This window comes from Trypanosoma grayi (assembly GCF_000691245.1).
Source record: "Trypanosoma grayi strain ANR4 Tgr_58_V1, whole genome shotgun sequence".
In the NCBI taxonomy this organism is placed as follows: domain Eukaryota; phylum Euglenozoa; class Kinetoplastea; order Trypanosomatida; family Trypanosomatidae; genus Trypanosoma; species Trypanosoma grayi.
The window spans coordinates 1-15,692 of record NW_008825677.1 but is presented as its reverse complement, the minus strand read 5'-3'; the positions used below and the strand labels follow the sequence as shown (position 1 = coordinate 15,692).

The window sequence follows — 15,692 nt, the reverse complement described above, 5'->3', positions numbered from 1 at the left end:
TCGTAACGTTTAATACCAAATCATGCGCTAACAAATGGTTGTATGTGCGTGTGCGTGCACTGTTTAAGAGTTATTCCTTTTTTCCCTTGCTGCAAGAACGCGCGTGCGTGCTTAAGAGAAGGTATAGGCCTGGCATCAGTGTTTCCACTAAAGCCTTCTCGTGTGTTTTTTTTTCTCCCCTTTTGTTTGCCGTTCGTTTTTTGTCGTGCTCTTGTAATAGAAACAGAACAGGGGCACAATATGCTCAGCCGGCGGCGTGTTGGGGTGGCTCCCACCACAAGCGCGACAGTGGAGGAGCGCCTGGCTGTGTTTGCACCGCACCACCTGCCGGCGCTCCTCACGGGACTGGACGTGGATGATGTGGCGGAGATGGGACCGGAGGACTTCGTGTTACTCGAGCGCCCCGCACGCCAGAAGGTGAAGTCAATACAGGCGATCCTCATCCTATGCTTAAACATCGGTAGCGACCCACCAGACTATCCCCGAATTGAGCCCTGCGCACGCCTAGAGTGCTGGACAGATCCCCATGTGGCACAGATGGCCTACTTTGCGGCAGAGGGCGCCAGCGAGTCCATCGCCGAGACGTTGGAGCAGCAGTACCGCTCTCAGCTGCGGGAGACAAACTTCAAAAGAGCGGTTGAGGTGCATTTAGATGAAGCTAAGCAAATGATGATGGCAACCCGACGGAAGGCCGACAAGGGAAAAGTCTTGCTGCACTACAATGGTCATGGTATGCCATGCGCTACTTCTATTGGCGAGATTTGGCTGTTCGACAAGAACAGAACACATTACGTGCCACTGAATATAGCCGAAATAGCGCAGCTTCTGGATTCTCCGACACTCTACGTCCTGGACTGCAACTCTGCTGGCTCAGTTTTGGAGTACTGGTGCGCGGAGCGTCTTCACGAAACACGCCCGCATGACATGCTAATATGCGCGTGCAGTGCTGGGTGCTTCCTTCCATTGAACCCGCAACTCCCTGCCGATGTGCTGACATCGTGCCTCACTACCCCGCTGCAGATGGCCCTGGAATGGTATGTGAGTTACTCCCATCGCAAACATCTGCTACCGCACGTAACGGCTGATATGGTGCGCAGAATTCCAGGTGACCTTACGGACCGAAACTCACCACTAGGTGAACTAAGTTGGATTCTTGTCGCTGTGACAGACACTGTTGCGTGGTGCACATCTCCTCCTCCTCAGTTCTATCAGCTGTTTCGGCAGGACACCATGACAAAAGCACTATTCCGGAACTTTTTACTAGCTGATCGCTTGTTGCGGGAGGTGGGATGCGTACCCGTGTCGTACCCCCCTATTTCAGAAGACGCCCATTTGCACCATGCCTGGGACCTCTGGGACTACACACTAGAGAACGTTATATGCCAGTTACCCGATCTTCTCACACCGGAACTCACGGTGAACCCTAACTACACGTATCAATCGTCCTCATTTTTTATGGATCAGTTGATGGCATTTGAGGTGTGGGTGGAATCGGGAGACCTGAGCGCGCAACCGGAAGAGCTACCAAGTGTCCTTTTGGCTCTCACCCAAATATCGTACCGTGTTCCTGCACTGACACTCTTGGTGAAGTATTTGGACTCGGGCGCAATTGCGGGAAAGCGCGCAATCCTGTGTGGTGTTCTGCCGTACGCCAGCAAGCTCCTCATACAGACTCCAGAGGTTTTTTTGATTGTGAGTGTGTTGTGGATGCAGGTTGTACGGGCTGATATGGCACAGGGCACTTCGGAGCTGCATAAGTCGCAGCTAGACAAATATTTCATACGTCTTTTACAGTTGGATGAGGAAAGTACAAAAGTGGAACCGGTAGAAGATGGTAGAACAGTGGCGTCATACGTTAGTGGCAGCGCCAATCTCCGCACCAATGGTTCGGCGACATTGCCTGCTGATGCTAATGCCAACGGAAGTGGAGGTGGAAATACGCCTACTGCAGAGACACATTACTACCTCATGAAGGAGGTGGATCTCCACAGATGCAAAGCCATGGCATGCTATGTGCTGTGCCAACTGCTGAAGCGCGGTGGCGAATATCAATGTGTGGCGTGCTGGAACAGCCAGTTGTTCAATGCGGCCTTTTCGTGCCTGTCGTCACCCAATGCGGAGGTACGGTCGTGGTCCTGCTTGGTACTTGCCCAACTTTTTTTGGGTCTGCGACATGCGAAGAGTTTTGCTTCGCAGGAATGTACCACACGCTTGGATCTCTTCACACGTTTATTGCAAGACAAATCACCGATTGTGCGAAGTTCATGCGTGACACTATTGGCCTCTTTAGTCGGTTTTCGTGTTGATAAGCTCCCTGTGGAACAGCAAATTCGTCGAGTGCAGATGGAGAAGTCACTTCTAATAAGACTGCGGAATTTCATTTTTGATGCTAGTATGAGTGTTAGGGAGGAGTTGATTTTCTTCGCATGCCAGGTGTTGTTTCACTACGAAGGTGTTGAGTCTTCGCTACGCTCCGCCACCGCCAGTGGCAATCGATTTATGGAATATATACAATATGTTGGGAGGAACTCCCCAGAGTGGGCTGTAGATGAGCCAGGAGTGCATATTAAGTCAGAACTGAGTGCGTCACGTCCCACTGTGAATAGTCGCTTTGACCATGCTGTGGTGTTTACGTTTGGCTTCCTGCCACGTGACGACCCTGCCCCGCCCCCAACGGAACTAGATTTGGCTGCCATTGACCCGGGGGTGCTGGTGGTGCTGGAAGGTATGGTGCATGACGCATCAGTGATGCTATTTACACTCTATCAAACCTGTGATACGGGCAAGGTGGCGGCGGCGTTGAATGCATTGGCGAACCGAAGTCCACCGCAGACCCATCGCTTTGCAAATGAGGCACTTCGTAGCATGTCGCGGGTCGTGTCAACAGATTCATCATATTTCACTTCTGAAGCTGATCGTGCGCGGTCAACACGAAATGCTGACAGTATGCGGCAACTGGTCCTCGACATGCAAGATCGGAAATTAGAGCCGTCGTTATTGCCCAGCCACAAAACCAGGGGGTTGTGTACAGACATTGGTGTTGCAGCCGCAGAGGGCGGAGGAGGTGGAGCTGCTGTCTCGACTACCACACGTCACCAGGTGTTACCAAGTTTGCTCCCTGGCGATCAAGTCATATGCGCGGCGTTACGCGCCTTGGAACCGGCAGTGATTGTAGCCACAAAGAACCAACGCATCTATCACACCTCCTACGAAACTTACAGCGCCCAAGCACAAGTTCACAGCTTCTCAGTCCGCCTCGCTGCCCCTCTGCATGATGTTTTGGTGATCAATGACTTGTCGGAGCAGGCAGGGCTGCTGCTTGTGAACAAACGGGGAGGTTTCAGCCTTGTGAAGGATTGCTGGGAGGAGACACAAGGGGTGCCAACCGAGGTCGCTACATTCTCGGCGTGCCCGCCAAAACAAACATTGGATATCAAGTCTGTCTATCGGTCGTACAACGCGAACCTTTTTTACGGGGGTTCAATTGGAAGCAGTGGTGGCACTGAGATTCATTTGCTTTCTCTAGATGAGGAACAGGTCATTCAACGACTGGAGGTCTCTGGTGATCCTGTTCTTACTTCATTGGCGGCGCATACAACAGGCCGTGCAGTGTTTGCGGGGTGCTCGGATGGTGTAGTTCGGTACTACGATGACCGCCAGAAGCAGGGATTCCTTGGTGCCGTGGGAATGTTGCGGCGTAAGCAGAATGCGTCCATGTCTTCGTTCTCCTCCACACCCCCAACCTCTTCCTCTTCTTTGGATGCCATTGTTGGCGCTGGCCCTGTGGAGGCCGGCTCAGCTGCCTTAACAATTGCTACAGCCAGTCGCAGTGCTGTACGTCTCTATGACTCTCGCAAGATCTCTGAGCCCACGTTAGAGGTTGATGTGGCCACGCTCTGCGGCGGTCACGGAGGGTGGTCTCACGTAACAAGATCAACTTTCATTACGGCATTTGCTACTGGCGTGCATACTGGCTTGCTTGGGGCACTCCTCTCGGACGGTAGCTATATTGCTCTTAATGTTCGAGGGCGACCGTTGTTGAGCAAAACAATCAGCGTCTCAAATGCCCAGGGAGCCCTCTTGCCCGGGAGCTGCGTGGTTCATCCCTTACGGCCGCTCATGACAGTGGGAGGTGAGATCATGCTTATGCAGTGATGGTGGTGATAATGATGAGCCTTGGGATGAAGAAAAGGAAGCTGTGACTGCTTCACAAACGATCAACTAAATATATATATATATATATACTTTTTGAGTAATATGCTTGCGGCTTCCACTGAGCAAAATGGGCGGAGGTATGTGCGTGCGTGTGCGTGTGGGGGGACACTATAGTGGAAGACCCCATTGACCCTTTCCATTTCTGTTTTGCTTGTCAAAGATTTTAGAAATGGACTATGTTGTTCTCAGTTCGGCGGAGCTTATCTTGTGGAGGGAGAAGGCCGCACCCACTATACGCAAGGTGACGGATCTACTCCTACGCGGCGGTGCCGTTGGTTATCTGGATATGGAACGCTTGCTTCATAAGGGTTGCGAAGAGGACTCCAAAATAAGCAATGTCGAACGACGCATCAATCCCGTTGCATTCAAGGCGATTGTGAGCAAATGTGGGGTGCTGCTTGCATCAGAGGAGTACAAGAACCTTCGAACGGCGTACTCCGATGAGGGTGGTTTTCTTGTTGACGAGTTTCTGGACCTTGTGCGCCCATCAAGAATACTTGGCACCCGTGAATTGAACATTCTACAGGGTATGTGCGCCGATGTTAGCAGTGATTTCCCCAGTATCAGCCTCGATGACTTGCTGAGGACACTGGGGGAGGCGCTAGCAATCGGTCATGCCGCACCAACACCGATCTTTGCTTCTGCTCTGATGGAGTCGCAGATGGTGTTTACACTAGCGCGTTACCCCAAAGGACTTGTACCGCCGCAGGACGTGGTGAACTTCTTCGCTGCTGTTTTGCTCAACAACCCCGGTGCAGGCGATCCACTTCTTGAGCGTCTTGTGNCTGTGAAGCTGGCATCTGCGGCGCCCCCGTGCGATGCCGCAAAGACGTTTTTTCTTGTGCCCGGCTCGTGCTCCTCGCAGCGTTGGGCGCGTGGCTACGAGTACTACACAGACCGCGACAACCGAGATGAGTGGATCCGCGGGCGGGAGGAAGCGCCGGCGCGGCCCATGTACCTGCGCCACTTGCCCGGCTACCAGGGCCACCTGCCGACGTTTTGCTCCAAGTTTGGCCGCTCCTTCCACCCGATAGAGGAGTCGATGCCAGAGCTCTCGCAGCCGAAGCGGCAGTTCGCCCCTGCTCCCGCCGATTGCTACGGCCCCGGTGTGGAGTTGCGGGGAAGCCGACTGGGTCGGCACAACTTCAAGCTTGCCTAGTGAGGCGTCCGCATTGCAAACCAGGGGCGAGTGAAAAAAGAAAAGAAAAGAAGAGGTGATTGACATGGATATGTACAATGATGGTCGTTTCCGGCATGTAGTGACACACAATGGTTACGCGCCTGCGCCATAATGATGAAAGAGTGGATACAAAGTGAGTTTGTAACCTTTGTGTCGCTAAATGGGTCTTATTTCTTTTGTTTTTGTTTTCGCCGTCGTAGAAACTGACACTAGTGATACATAGCGAAGAAGAATCACCACAAGTAAACATGTACAGGTCACTTCGCGTCAAGGCGTGCCGCATTCACTGTGCTTCTTTAGCCTTGTGCATGCCACGTCGGGGTGCCGCTTCCGCCACGTGGTTCGGTGGTACGAGCAGCTCGGACTCCCTCATGGGCACCGTGAAGGGGCTCGTGGGGTGCCTCTGCGGCATTGGCCTCGTCAACTTGTGGTGCAGGGGCAATCTGTTGGGGCAGGTGGAGACGGAAAGCGATGTGTGCATTCCTCTGGCAACGCTACGCGCACACGTCCCGGAGCCAACAAACGACGGCTTTGTTGATGGCTCGAGTGATTCTGAGCGGCGCTGATGTTTCGCCGGGGGACGAAGAATGGGTGAATGGACAGAGAAAGAGAGAGAGAGAGAGAGAGGAGGGGGAAGTGTCAGCAGCACCAGGGCGGTGTAGGGAGAGTTATTGCTTTTTTTCTTCAGTTTCCTCCAAGCTGACACTGGGTCGCGGCACGGGAGACTGCCGTGTGGACATTGCATGCGCAGCACCTATTCTTCTTCTTTTTTTTACCCGTTTGAATCTATGACGCGTTTAGGCTGGCTCGCTCCTGTATGCTCTGTCTTCCTCCTCTTTCCCCTCCCTGTGCCAAAGAATAGCTTCATTTTTGAAGAACGATTAATGTCGGCCAAGGCCCCTCCAAAAACACTCCATCAGGTTCGCAACGTGGCGTACATCTTTGCCGCATGGGCAGGCCTCCAGAAGGGCTTCGCGGAAAAGTCGGCCAACGATAAACTGTGGGTTGAACACCAACGCCATGTACGCCAGCAGAACGCTGAAAAGCAGCTTGCGGCACACGCTTTGCAGGAGGCGAATCGTGGTGCGGAGACAGAAGGAAGCATTCCTGAGATCGTTCCCAAGGAGCTTCACGAGCTTGTTAAGGCATTTGAGAAGTAGTTGAGGTGGTGAGTTCCTGTGTGAGGGTGCTTCTGCAGGTGCCGGTAGGAATAGGCTTGATTTAGGTAGCAGATCGGATCCCTGAAAGGGGAGAGGAGTGTGAAAACCGAGGTGGTGCGCTGCTTCATTTCTCTCACGTGGTTTCGCAGTTGTCGCTGTGCCTCTGCTTGCGTGTGGCCCCTCTTTGTTTACATGCTCATGAGTGTTGTTTCTTTTCGTTTTTACTATTCCTGCCAACATATCTCTCTGTAGATAGGTTATTAACGTGCCTGTGGGCCTTCCTGAAGGTAATTAGGATAGAACAATTGGGGAGCATCCTACAGGTGTCACATTCTCTTCTTGGTTACTGGCAGCCTCCGTGTGTGTGCTCTTTCTATACCCGAGCACAGCGGATAAGGCGCTCTGGCGTCACGGGACGTGCACAACTGCGATGACAGCCCTATCGCTTTCCCTGTTTCTCCCCGACTCGCACGCTGGAGAGTTCAGGCCCACCGACACGTGCAATGCGGAGGAGCTCGAGGAGGCCGCACTTAACGCCCGGCACTGCCGCGCTTTTTTGCTCTCCCTCGAGTTTCACCTCCTGCGGCGGTGGCGGCGCTACAGCCATCAGATCGGCAGCAGTGCCCCCACGCGGCAGCACGTCCGTGCGGATTTGGTGCAGCAGTACTTCCCCGGGCTCCCCGTGGAGGCTAAGCGGCACGCTTCTCCTAATGAGTCAAATAAGCCAACTTTTGTGGGGAGTGGAGCGTCGGGCCAGCTGCGTGATTTTATTTACCGACTTCTCTGTCACTCTCGCTGCAGCATCGAGTGCTACCCGCTGGCGCTCGCTCTCAGTGATGTGTTTTTCATCACCCTCCGGGAAAAAAGGTTGCTGGCGATGGAGTACGAGGCGGCCGTAAATCACCTGCCGTGCGTCTTCGCGGTGCTGCTGCTCCTCGTCGCGAAATGCCGTGAGGACCGTATTCGCAGCAACCGCTACTTCAGCCAGCTTGTTGAGCTTCCCTTGGGTGAGTGGAATGCCCTGGAGCGGCTTGTTTTCCGCGTGCTGCAGTACGATGTGCGCGTGCCGGTCAGCGAGTATATAGCCTATGAAAAGGTCCTTCTCGAGGATATGGCTCAGCGGGAGGATGAAATCAATGCGTCGTACCTGTGCCGCCATCCTTGTCCTATGGGCTACGGCACTTCGTGGGTTTATCGCAAAGACGCAGTGATAGGGGTGGAGGACTCCTCGGACTACACAGAAGGAGCAACGCAAGAGAACAGCAGCTTCAATTCTTGTGGCGCTACCGCCACCCCCCCATTTCTGTACGCACCCACTCCTACTGAGGATTCACCAACGGTGGCAACAGCAACAGCAACGGCAACAGCAGTGTCAGCGGCTGTGCGGGTTTCCGCGGCTGGTGCCGTTTGCTCACGCGACCGCTCTTCCTGCGTAGGCCTTGTGCGGGTGTGCGGAGGAGCCAAGAAGGGGCACGGGATTTGGTGAATAATGGCGGAGGCTGTCCCCTCCTCCTCCTCCTCCTCCTCCTCTCCCCTACCAAAGGATAAAATACAAACACACAGAAGGAAAGGGCAAAAGTACTTTAGGGAGGGTTGTCCCGACTTTCACCCTTCACTTTTTCCCCTTTCGCTTCGCTCTGTGAGGAGCGCACGCAGCACCACCAGGCTCTCCTCACCGGTGTGCGAAGGACGGTGAGCGGGAGTTGTATTGCTTCGCGCTTTACAACTAGCGGAGGTAGCAGCAGCAGCAACTCTTTATTTTCCGCATTTTTCTTTTCTGATTCCTCTCTTCTGCTAAAACGGGACCTTTCTCTTTTTTTCCCTTTGGTGTTTTTTTTTTTTTCGTTTTGCGCACTCCATGTCCTGCTCTTAGATACAGCAAGCAGGCCTGTGGAGGAGCTCGGTTGGCTTCTCCCCCCCCGGGGGGTGGCAGCAAAGAAGCTATATGTATGTATATAAATATATATATATATACCTTGTTATATGTCTCTGTCTTTTCTTCGTTCTTTAGTTCTCGTGTTTGGCCGCATGGTTCATTTTCATTGATTTTTGTTTTTGTTTTTCTTGCTTGCCTTCGCTGGCACCAAGACCAGCGAAGGGATTTGACTGTCTCTTTTTCTTACATCCTTGTTGTTGATGTCTTCGCTTCATCAAGGCATGTCGTCTCAGTGTGTTTGTTTGTTTGTTGCTTTTTTTATTATTATTGTTTGCTACAATCTGGTTTTTGTGTGTGTGTGTGTGCGTGTGTTTCACTGTGTGCACCCCTGGCGGCTGCGCGTCGTATTGTGGTGTGGTCGTTTGCACCCCGTCAGGCTCTCCCCTTCTTGGTGCATCCACGTATCGCCTGGGCATCTATGTGTGGTTGCCTCTCCCTCTCGGCGCGCGTGTGCTTGTGTGATTTGCTTGTTTTTATCCAGCGCTCGGGAGTGCGAGGAAACGTGTGGGTGCATGTGGAGGGGAAAATAAAGCGCAGCAGGGCGTGCAACGCGGATGGCAACATCAGATGGGGTGGTGCAACGAGGAATCGTGAAGAAGCGCAACGGTAACGGCATAAGTCGGAGGCGCTGTGATGAGCAGCGAAAACGAAGAGGCTGAACGTCATCTTGTAGAACGCCAGCTGGTCGCGCCAGTACGCTGCGCGGGGCGCGCGTGTGTGTGTAGTGTGGGGTTGGGCGAGAAAAATAACGGGGCGGAGTGACGGGGGCCCGCGGGATCGCTCCGCTGTGGCGTTGCTGATAAGGAACAGCACTACGCGTGTTGACGCGGCGAGCAGCAAGTGGTTAATGACGAAGCTTGACATGGGCCTCATGCACTCGCATTGACGCTGAATAAGTTCCACGCAGTGGTCTCACACCTCCACTCTCTTGTTGCCTTTCTTTGTGGACCCCACCGGTACTCCTCCGTGCTGGCGCGGCAGCAAAGGCATACAGTTGCCGAAGCGGGCAGGACAATGATTCACGGAGGTGATGAAGAAGTGGCGTATACATATATATATATGTCTATGTGCGGTGATGTATGTGCCGGCCGTTTCGTGTTCATTGACACTCAAATGTCCCGTGACGCCCTAACTTCAACCATTTTTACCACGTGTACACCGGCTGCACAACAAAACAAGAAAAATAAATTCATTGGTGCTGCCGAAGGAACGCTGGACCAAGTGACGCCGTTTTATTGTCCTTTTCCGTGTTTGTTATGTTTGTTTCTATTCGTGTGTGCGTTGAGTACATTTTCTCTCCTCTCTGCAAGAAGAAAGACGGCGCTGCCTGTTGAAGCAGTTGCTATTGATTCATGCGTACTGACACGCGTTGTGCACGACGTGCTAGTTGACTTCTGTGAGAGTTGGAGTTGAGATGAAGCCGTTGCGTCCTGGAGAGCCGGCACGCACACGCACACCCACACACACAAATCTTTTCATTACTATTTTGAAACAAGGTCATGAGGAGCAGAAGGAGGAGGAAGGATGCCCTCGGGCCACACTCATTAGACCTGTTTTGTTTTGTTGGTTTGCTGTTCCTTTCTTTTCAGGTATGTAAGTATTTGGGCTGGTTTGTTTCGTTTGTAGCCGATGTACGTACCTCCTTGACAGTCGTTCCCTCCCGTGGAACCAAATATTTGTGTGTGTCTGTGTGGGCACGACTGTTGAAAGCGGTAAGGTGGTCATGGTACTTCCCTTTTTATCTTGGCCGGTTTCTCCGCAGCTCTGCCCGTGAATGTGGAATGCATGCCGTTGCTGTGTGAGGAAGCCGTCGCGCGGTGGGTGCTGTGCGCGCATGTAGCTACACGACACCTACCTGCGCGATGGGAAGGCGGCTACGGGCGGAGGGGCGTAAGCGGAGTAAATGAGATGCATGTGTCCCTCTTTGAGAACGTGTGGTCTCTATAAATAAACAAAAGTAATGCAGTACACACGCACGTCGAGCGCGACGAACTGAATTCGAATTGAAATACCCAACTAACTCTTGTTTTTACGTTCTCGCTTTTTCTGCCTTTTTTTTCTTTCTTTTGCGCCTGGGACATGGAGACTGGAGGGGCGCGGCTGAGCCAACTCGGTCATACACTGATACATTGTATACTATAGCGAGGGAGCCCGAAGGGAAGTTCGGTGTTCTCCAATGCGCCGCTCACTGGACAGGGCCGTGCTGCGGTGTGTGTGGCGCGTCGCCGTTGGCGTGCAGCTGCGCACCATCATCCCCGGGCAGATCCCAACAGACGCCGCCTCGGGCGACCCTGCTGCTGGCACGCCCGGGTGGGAGCTGCGGCGCGGGCATCATCTCCAGAGCAGTGTTGGTCTGCACACGCCTTTCCCCACTGCCTGTGGTCGGACGTTTAATCCGCAGCTGTACTACGAGGTCTTGCAGGCCTGCTGCGATCAGCAGTGGCTTCAGGCAATTCAGCGGGAGATGCGAAATGATACGGAGTGGGTGGAGTCACTTCGTCGTGAGGGCGGTGTTGCGAAGGCTATGAACGCTCTCACAGAGTCAACGTACCACGATGATGAGTTCATGATGAAGCTCCAGGATACCCTGAAAACCGACAAGAAGATGTCGCTGACTCTCTGCGCCATACAAGAGAGCTACGAGCGAATTCGAAACAAACGGGACATGCACGAGACTCATGTCGCGGCGGATGGTGGACCTGATCCGTATGCGACCATGCGCCAGAAACAACAGGGTCAGTTTGGCAACAAGCTTACTTCGTTTTAGGACACTGACTTGCCGTCGTGCGTGTATTACTTTCCAACTCCCCTTTCCCCCTCCATTTTGGCTTCATCGTTTTTTGGCTGGCGCAACGAGGAGACTAACAAGGGGCCGTTGACACACCCAATGCCGTTTCCATCCATTTATTTTCCACTTATTCCTGCAGCAGGGCTGGCTAGGTTTGCAGGTGCCTTAACATGAAGATAGTACCGCCGAACTTCGGTTACGTTGAAGAACGCATTTTTCGCTGTGGTGCACCAGAGCCGTGCCACTACAGCTTCTTGGCCTCCCTGAAGCTTCGTACCTGTGTTCTGCTGACTGACAGCCACGACGAGGCATTTGTGCGCTGGCTTCGCGAAACGGGTGTTCGAACGGTGTGCCCGCTTTACGATGACTCCAAACCGGGTAATCTCGGCGATGAAATGGGTGGCGTCAGCTACCACAGCGGGAGTATGACACTTTCAGAACCTGTTGTTGTGGACATTCTGCATGTGCTTCTCGATCCCATCAACTACCCCTTATTGCTGACGTGCAGCATGGGTCGGTACCGCACCGGCATCGTCTGTGGGTGCCTGCGCAAGCTACAGGGGTGGAATTTGGTGTCAATATTGGAGGAGTATAGGCGGTATGCACAAGAGAAGAGCCGCTCGGATAACGAGGAGTTCATTGAGCTCTTTGACAAGGACCTGGTGAGCCTTGAGCTCAAGGGCGGGCGCAAGCCAACGATCCTCTACGATGTGTGAAGGCGGTATTGGGCCGGAGGGCACACCGTTGTCGTGTGATGTCTTGAGATCATTTTTGATGCTGATGTCTTCTTTGTATTTGGCTGCTCTGTGGAATGTGCATGGATGCTGTTGCCTTTTTTCCCCGTTCTCTTTTTCTCCCTTTTGTCCTCGTCGTGGAACTCTCTTTCGACGTGAAAAAAGGGAGAGAGAGAGAGAGAGAGATAGATAGAGAAAGGGAAAGAGAGAGAGAGAGAGGCGTTGCCGCCGCGGACAACTCATAGCATACTGGCATAAGATGAGCGTTGCGACCCCGCGAGTGCTCACGCAGCGTTCTCTGCAGCGCGGTCTTCACAGCTGCTGCTGCACCAGTGGCGGCAGTGCCGTGTTCGCACCGGTGCGGCTGGGCGTGCGCAGGGCTGCCTCTGTCGCCGTTTCGGCTTCCGTCGGTCCCGCGCGCCACACCACGCTCACCACGCAGTCCCGTGCGCAGTTTGCGCAGGTCCCAGGGAAACGCGACCAGGAGGCCTTCTTGTCACAGTACGACCCGCTCGACGTGCTTGCGCTTGACGAGTCCTGCACTGTGGAAGAGATCGACGCAGCATTCAAGCGGCTGAGCGCAAAGTACGGACCGAATGGGCCGTGTCCCGACCCGCAGATGGTGGACCGCGTGTTCAGGGCGCACGAGATCCTCAAGGACCCGGGCTCGCCGTACTACCTGCGTGCACACACCTCTGAGGTTGATCGCCAGCGCTTGCAGTTTCAGATGCTCCCCCGATCAAAGCGTCAGTTAATCCAGCTGCAGGTCGGGCTGCTGATGATTCTTCTTGTTGGATTAGCAATGCTCGTAATATCGTTGATGATGCGTCCTGTGAAGCGTTCTTTGCGTGCGGCCACGCGTTGAGGAACGGCTGGGGGATGAATAAGTCAGCAGTGAGTGGGGAGCGGGTGAAGGAGAAAGGGAGCAAGAGTAGTTATGTCTCAAGCAGGGCAAATTTAGACTCTACCAGCGTCTGTACTTTCTGCGAGGATTAAGTATTTCCTTTCATGCCGTTTTTTCATGCATTCTAAAATTCTTTTTTTTTATTTTGTTTTTTCTCGTGTTCTTCTTCTTCTTCCGGTTTTGACTTGCTGCCTCTCACTGGGGCCACTGGTTATAAGTGAGTATGCCTGCTGGCAATGCGGCTGGGCCGGCGACGAGTGGTGCGCCGCCTCATCTGTCGCGCAGCCGCTCCAGCGGTCGATCAGAGGACACCGGCGGGAGCCAGACGCTGACAGTTGCCCCCAGCACTATCGCCACCACTGCCGTACCAGTGGTTGCTGGTGGTGGTGGTGGTGGGGGCGCAGCTCCTGGGGCTCCTGCAAAAGGTAGCTACAAGACCTCCGCGGTGCGGGCTCGCCAGGCAGAGCGTCACAAGCAAGAGGCACTCACTGCCGCGACGAGTCCGGCGATGGCAGGACGTCGGGCGGCTGTGTGGGTTGAGCAGTGGGACCACGGCTCTCGCGCTGTCCGGCTTCGTATCCTGGAGGCTTTTCTTCTTCTTCATTCCTCCGGCAACATCAGCAGGATTGAAGAGGACTTGGGCGACTCCTCCATGTTATTTTTCATGCGTATTACGGCATGGTTGCGGCTGACGTGTAGGCTGAGTTATCCGCTGCGCCCTCTACTCGCTGCCATATCACTGTTTGTGCGTGGCGTGCGCTACCTAACGTGTCTCATGGAAGTTGGGGCCGCGCAGACCCTTATTGATACATTGGCGACGTGCCCGCTCTCCGTAAAGGACCGCAGCGAGATTGCGCTTCTCCTGTTGTACATGGCGAACGCGGGTCGGGTGTATCGAGAGATGCTCTGCGACGATGATGGTGTGTTGTTGCTGCTGCGGGCGATGCAACGCGAGGAGAACAACGACGTTCTTGACTTCTTCGCGGCTCTCTTTCTTGTTCTTGGTGAAGGCAACAACCAGGGTGTGTCATCCTCCGTTCAGGCCGGCCTGGTGGAGATGATTCTTTCACCGGAGACTGCGACGGAGGCGGCACTCCAGGCTGCGCGCACGTTGCGCACGTTTCAGTCGTCGCGGTATAAGGCGTACACCGATGCGATTACGCGGGACGTACTGGAGGATGACGGCTCAATGCCGGTTGTTACGATGGGGAAGAACGGCACACTGGAGAGCGTCAAGCGGCTGCTGGACGCGTTCTACTCCCTGCTGTTCCACGAGGACCTGCGGCTGCGCGTGGAGGGAACGGAGCTGCTTACGATGGTGGCGAGGAACGTTCAGCTCACTGGCCCCATCCTGACGCGCTGCTTCGACGTGGTGGACGAGGACCGCCTCGCCATAGAGGCAGAGGACAACCTTAGCACCGCCATGACAATCCGGCGCCACCAGTTGTCATTCGGCTGCACTGCCGTCAACATCATCCTTATTGATTCTAACTGCGAGGAGCGGCAGCGGTTGACGCTGGAAATCATTGCGCGGCGGAGCGCGCACTTCACTCTGCTCAAGTACCTGCGGCTGCTAGACAACGGGTACGTCACCTCCGTGCTTGACTGCTGCCGCGCACTGCAGCTTCTGTGCCGCGGGGCCCTTCTGCAGGAGCGAACCCCGGAGGGGGACAGCGCCACTGCGGTCGTGTCGCTGGAAAAGGTCGCCAACCACATCCGCGATGTGGTCGGGAGTACACTGTACAATGTGCTGCTGTATGAGGAACTCACAGAAGGCGAAGCCGCGTCGATTGTTCGCGCTGTCACGTCGTCGGAGTTGCATATGTAAACAAGTCACCAGCAGTGACGCCATCGCCCCACCTTTGTTGCGTCACTGCCGGTGACCCGCTGCTTTCCCCCCCACACATCATCCGTTCGTTTTCTCTCCGGTGCGGCCTGCAGGCCCGCAACAGAAAAAAAATTGCGGACGAAAGATGAAACCAACAAAAAGAACAAAAAAAAAACATTATGCAAATGAGTTGCTGATGCCCCGCGGCGTTGCTTCACTGTGTTTATATATAAATCTGTATGTTTGTTTGTGTCTATTTTCTCTCTCACTCTATCCGTTTATCCACCGGCGAAGAGATTTGAAATCTGCGCAAGCAAACGTTAGGGTAAACGAATACCCATAACGAAGAGAAAAAAAGAAAGAAAAAGAAGACAAAAAGATACTTTTTTTTGTTGTTTCCCGCTTTATTAAGGAGAGAAATTCGACGATATGTCCACTGCGCGTGCTATAGGTAGTACGATCACCCTTATCACCAACAGCCAGATCCGCTACGAGGGCACGCTTGGCCACATTGATGCCGCAAAGAACACCGTGAGCCTCTCCAATGTTCGTGTATTCGGTACCGAGGGCCGCGCAAAGGAGCCAGGCCAGGTCGAGGTTCCTGCCAATGACCAGCTCTTCGAGCAGATCGTGTTCCGCGGCTCTGACATCAAGGAGCTGACGGTGTTCGAGGGGGGCCATAACGCCATGATGGACCCTGCCGTGGTTACCGCGTTCCCTGCGCGGAGCAATACGACGAAGACTGCCACCACGCCGCAGCGCTTTGCCCCATCATCTGGCAACGCAAATCACCAGCAGCAGCAACATCAGCAGCAGCAGCATCATCACCAGCAGCAGCGCTACGGCGGCAGTGGCGTTAGCTACCGCCGTGGAGGCCACAACGGCGGGGGCCGCGGCGGCTACCGTGGCACGCGCCGTGTCGACTCGCACACGGGCCAAGACTTCCG

General features: G+C 54.2%; 10 protein-coding genes across 10 annotated transcripts; all 10 read left to right on the top strand.

Moving 5' to 3' along the window:
• Window positions 1-240: 240 nt before the first annotated feature.
• Window positions 241-4,155, top strand: DQ04_00581090 (regulatory associated protein of mTOR; the record flags this gene model as incomplete). The annotated part of the gene is made up of 1 exon (XM_009309299.1): window positions 241-4,155. The coding sequence occupies one exon, from the start codon at window positions 241-243 to the stop codon at window positions 4,153-4,155; it is 3,915 nt and encodes a 1,304-aa protein (XP_009307574.1).
• Window positions 4,156-4,384: 229 nt separating this feature from the next.
• Window positions 4,385-5,374, top strand: DQ04_00581080 (hypothetical protein; the record flags this gene model as incomplete). Its single annotated transcript, XM_009309298.1, has 1 exon — window positions 4,385-5,374. The coding sequence occupies one exon, from the start codon at window positions 4,385-4,387 to the stop codon at window positions 5,372-5,374; it is 990 nt and encodes a 329-aa protein (XP_009307573.1).
• Window positions 5,375-5,643: 269 nt separating this feature from the next.
• DQ04_00581070 (hypothetical protein) lies at window positions 5,644-5,961 on the top strand (the record flags this gene model as incomplete). The annotated part of the gene is made up of 1 exon (XM_009309297.1): window positions 5,644-5,961. One exon carries the CDS (start codon window positions 5,644-5,646, stop codon window positions 5,959-5,961), a length of 318 nt encoding a protein of 105 aa, XP_009307572.1.
• Window positions 5,962-6,279: 318 nt separating this feature from the next.
• DQ04_00581060 (protein G4) lies at window positions 6,280-6,555 on the top strand (the record flags this gene model as incomplete). Its single annotated transcript, XM_009309296.1, has 1 exon — window positions 6,280-6,555. The coding sequence occupies one exon, from the start codon at window positions 6,280-6,282 to the stop codon at window positions 6,553-6,555; it is 276 nt and encodes a 91-aa protein (XP_009307571.1).
• Window positions 6,556-6,985: 430 nt separating this feature from the next.
• Window positions 6,986-8,041, top strand: DQ04_00581050 (putative CYC2-like cyclin 6; the record flags this gene model as incomplete). The annotated part of the gene is made up of 1 exon (XM_009309295.1): window positions 6,986-8,041. The coding sequence occupies one exon, from the start codon at window positions 6,986-6,988 to the stop codon at window positions 8,039-8,041; it is 1,056 nt and encodes a 351-aa protein (XP_009307570.1).
• A 2,626-nt stretch (window positions 8,042-10,667) lies between these two features.
• DQ04_00581040 (putative complement regulatory protein) lies at window positions 10,668-11,258 on the top strand (the record flags this gene model as incomplete). The annotated part of the gene is made up of 1 exon (XM_009309294.1): window positions 10,668-11,258. The coding sequence occupies one exon, from the start codon at window positions 10,668-10,670 to the stop codon at window positions 11,256-11,258; it is 591 nt and encodes a 196-aa protein (XP_009307569.1).
• A 191-nt stretch (window positions 11,259-11,449) lies between these two features.
• Window positions 11,450-11,995, top strand: DQ04_00581030 (putative tyrosine phosphatase; the record flags this gene model as incomplete). The annotated part of the gene is made up of 1 exon (XM_009309293.1): window positions 11,450-11,995. The coding sequence occupies one exon, from the start codon at window positions 11,450-11,452 to the stop codon at window positions 11,993-11,995; it is 546 nt and encodes a 181-aa protein (XP_009307568.1).
• A 277-nt stretch (window positions 11,996-12,272) lies between these two features.
• Window positions 12,273-12,878, top strand: DQ04_00581020 (hypothetical protein; the record flags this gene model as incomplete). Its single annotated transcript, XM_009309292.1, has 1 exon — window positions 12,273-12,878. The coding sequence occupies one exon, from the start codon at window positions 12,273-12,275 to the stop codon at window positions 12,876-12,878; it is 606 nt and encodes a 201-aa protein (XP_009307567.1).
• A 262-nt stretch (window positions 12,879-13,140) lies between these two features.
• On the top strand, window positions 13,141-14,745 carry DQ04_00581010 (hypothetical protein; the record flags this gene model as incomplete). The annotated part of the gene is made up of 1 exon (XM_009309291.1): window positions 13,141-14,745. The coding sequence occupies one exon, from the start codon at window positions 13,141-13,143 to the stop codon at window positions 14,743-14,745; it is 1,605 nt and encodes a 534-aa protein (XP_009307566.1).
• A 429-nt stretch (window positions 14,746-15,174) lies between these two features.
• DQ04_00581000 (putative kinesin) lies at window positions 15,175-15,692 on the top strand (the record flags this gene model as incomplete). Its single annotated transcript, XM_009309290.1, has 1 exon — window positions 15,175-15,692. A coding segment is annotated over one exon (518 nt), but the record flags the coding sequence as incomplete, so codon positions are not given.